This window comes from Hipposideros armiger, unplaced genomic scaffold (genome assembly GCF_001890085.2).
Source record: "Hipposideros armiger isolate ML-2016 unplaced genomic scaffold, ASM189008v1 scaffold_6, whole genome shotgun sequence".
Taxonomy (NCBI): domain Eukaryota; kingdom Metazoa; phylum Chordata; class Mammalia; order Chiroptera; family Hipposideridae; genus Hipposideros; species Hipposideros armiger.
The window spans coordinates 7,759,188-7,762,474 of NW_017731356.1; the positions used below are offsets into that span (position 1 = coordinate 7,759,188).

A 3,287-nucleotide genomic window follows, 5' to 3' on the forward strand; every position below is an offset into this window, starting at 1 on the left:
CAACCAATGGCAAATCCACAAATCAACCTAGTTTGTGCCTTCTCAATCAATGTCTAATAACAAGATCCCTTTTTAAGAGATTCTTACCAACATGCCATGCCCTCTGATAGAGACATTGCACGCGTAATTTCAACATCCGCACAAAAACCCTCTAAGAAAAACTTTATTTTACCAACGAGGAAACTGCAGCGATGAAGCTAAAGGCAGAGCTGGAATCTGAACCTAGGTCAGGGTAACATCAAAGCCCTGTCCCTTCAACTATATTAGGGTGCTTTCTAGTCACCGAATTCTCTATTTCCTTCCACTTTCGTCTCTCTCAATTCATCGCCTCCACTGCCATGGTTCAAGCACCATCCCCTCTGGCTTGGATTCTCCAAGAATCTGCCCTCCTGCCTTCTTACTACCCCTGACCTTGCTCCTACCCCTCGTCCCCACTGCTCCCGGAGAGAACTTTGCAAACGCCAAGATGATTGTGTCATTTCCCTACTTAAAACCCTCAGTGGCTTCCAACAAATGTCAAAATTCTCCAGCACCCCCTGGTCTTCTCTCTGCCCACCTCTACAGAGTCACCTGTGACCATTCGCCCACACATCCTCTGCCCCACAGGTACCAGGTGCAACTCCCTGAATGCATCGTGTTAGCTCCCATTTCTCCGTCATCTTATTATTACAGAAGCTCCTCCCACCACTAAAAAGGCCTTCGCTTCCCTTCTTTCTCCATTCGGCTGCTGTCAGCCCTTCAAAAAGTCAGCTTCAATGTCCACCTTCTCCAAGAAACCCTCTTTCTCTGGTACCCACAGCCTCAGAGAGACACCGCTGTGGAGACATTGGTCTTTATTTCAATTGTTCATTCATTCAAGAAATGGTTATTAGTGCCTGCTGTGGTCTAGGCACCATGCCAGGCACTGGCACAACGGTCATAAATGCAATAGACACTGTGCCTGCCCTTCATGGGGATTCCAGGACATTAGGAGGGAGCCGTGAGTCCAACGGGGACACAAGTAAGTGGCGAAGCGTACACTGAGGTGTGTGCTGTGAAAGAGAAGCCTAGGATGCTATGAGGACATATACAAACAGTAGGGGGAGGGGACCAACATCTGAGGGACAAAAAATACTTCCCTAAAAAAGTGGCATCTGAGTTTAAATTTGAAGTGCAGAGCCTTACAGGTACAGCAGCTGCAGAGGCTGAGTGAGATGGACCTTGCCAGCTTCCAGTTACAGGAAGGGCGAGCAATTGACTCCTGGGTCACCTCACTAGTCTATAAGCAAACACTTGTCAAGACCCTACTCAAGGTAACTTTGTATCCCCACCGCCTTGGTGGTTTTTAATAAATGAATGAATATATCCCATGTTTGAAAGCCACATGTGGAGGTATCCGTGTTTTAAGGGCAGAATCTATCATATAAATACCTTGGCCTGAAGGACATTTGTTGCCACATCAATCACTGCAAGGCCCGTGGCTCCAGCGGCTGCCGTCACTAGAACACTTTCTCTGTGCCAGGGAGAGGTGAACGTTACTTCAGAAACGAAAAATCATCCAGCAATGTGATTTCATGAATATTTCAAAACCGGGACATTTTAAAGCAAGAAGAGNGGTTTTATGACCTGTTTCAGGGAGAAGGGTGCCTTTTCCACAAACTCCTTCGGCTTAAAATATTCAGTATGCCAAGGTGCCATATTTTGGCACCTAAAATCATGCTATGGCTTATTTTCTGGCTGGGTCTTATTTTCGGGGAAACAGGGTAGGTCCCACCTATGGGCCAAGTGCTCTCTCTGCTTCTGTCACTTCTACTTTAAATGGTGAGAATCCACAAATGATGCTTGCCAGGAGGACATGAGAAATGAAACCCGTATTCAGAGCACTCCATTTTCCCCCTGGTTGAAAACCAAATGAGAATTGGTGTGGAGACGGTAGTCCCACTAAATCTCCAGTGAGTTTTTTAAAAAAAAAACAAGTCAAGGAGACACCTACCCCAGTGGCTGCTTCAGAAACCAGGAAGACCGAAAGAGCATGTGCATCTAACATGCAAACAATGGCTTCCTCAAGACCTACCCCACCATGTATGTAGTTAGTGGGGGCCGACCCAGCTGAATTTCACACATGTATAATTTCTAAAGCATTTGCTATTTGCTATTGCCAACTAGCGAGTCTGCAGTCATTTCTTGGGTATTTTCCAGCTGTATATTTTGTTTTTGCTATATTTAAGCATTTCCTGATTTTCCCTGGGCTTCGAGTTCTTTCTACCCACTCGCTCAGCTGTTCTCCCTGATGCCAAGGCCTGCAGGAAAAGTGAGCAGCACAGACAAAAGGGACGCAAGGCCAGAAGAAAGACAGAGGTCTAGACAGGTGTTCGCAGACCCCAGGTCTGGTTCACTCTGGAAGGACCACATTCGGCACCTGTGGAGAGCCTCCAGGAAGACATCTCCTCCCACGGTGTCAATGACCACGTCCACCCCACCACGGCCCACCAGCTTCCTCACTGCCTCCTTCAGGCTGCCCTGGCTGTAGTTCACGCTGGACTGTGCGCCCCTCTGCAGCGCCAGCTTGCACTTCTCATCACTTCCGGCCGCAGCTATTACCTGTAGAAAAAACACAATGGTTCTGAGCTTCCGGTACATGTACCATTAGGGGCTCACGCCACCCACCCGGCCTGCAACTAGGGATACTAAGGAAGGAAGCCGATGTGACGCTGCTGTCCTAGCACCAGCCTCAATATAGCACATCATGCCCAACACACAGCACCGTCACACTGGCCCTCTGTGTCTCACTGGCCATTGGATCCACATTTCCAAGAACTCTGGAAGTACAGAGGGTTCCAGAAATGCAAACAAGAAGTAGCCAACCCAGATCAAGAAGACCAGCAAAGGTAGTGACCGATTGTTCAATTGGTTAGAGCATCATGCTAATAACACCAAGCTTGCCGGTTCAATCCCCGCATGGGCCACTGTGAGCTGCACCCTCCTTAAAAGAGTCAACTATGGCATTGCAGCATGAAAGCAATGTGTAACCAATAACCAATGACCAAAGACCATAGCTATTCCCCAATAAAATCAAAAAAATAAAAAGAAGAAGATCAGCAAAGACTTCCCAGAAAGTGGAACATGATTCAATGGAAAGATCTTTACGTCGGACAGACCCGAGTTCAAATCCTGACTCTGCTAGCAACCAGCTGTGTGACCTAAGGAGCATTAGTAAAAACTAACACATAGTACTTACTCTGTGCCAGGCACTGTTCTAAATGCTTTACGTATATTAATAATGTTTCATCTTAATCATCCAGTGATAG

At 47.1% G+C, this 3,287-nt stretch overlaps 2 protein-coding genes across 2 annotated transcripts in view; both read right to left on the reverse strand.

The window, feature by feature from the left end:
* Positions 1-2,576, reverse strand: part of SEC16B (SEC16 homolog B, endoplasmic reticulum export factor) — an 82,680-nt gene extending 80,104 nt beyond the window's left edge. Inside the window, exon 1 of the mRNA XM_019646405.1 lies at positions 2,399-2,576. The gene's annotated coding sequence lies outside the window, so the exon portion shown is untranslated. The remainder of the gene's footprint in view (positions 1-2,398) is intronic.
* The window catches only part of LOC109385127 (quinone oxidoreductase-like protein 2), a 31,416-nt gene that overhangs the window by 17,516 nt on the left and 10,613 nt on the right, over positions 1-3,287 (reverse strand). The window contains exons 4-5 of the mRNA XM_019647044.1: positions 2,770-2,798; positions 2,434-2,580 (exon numbers count right to left, since the gene is read on the reverse strand). Of these exons, the coding sequence (XP_019502589.1) occupies positions 2,434-2,580; positions 2,770-2,798 (176 nt within the window). The remainder of the gene's footprint in view (positions 1-2,433; positions 2,581-2,769; positions 2,799-3,287) is intronic.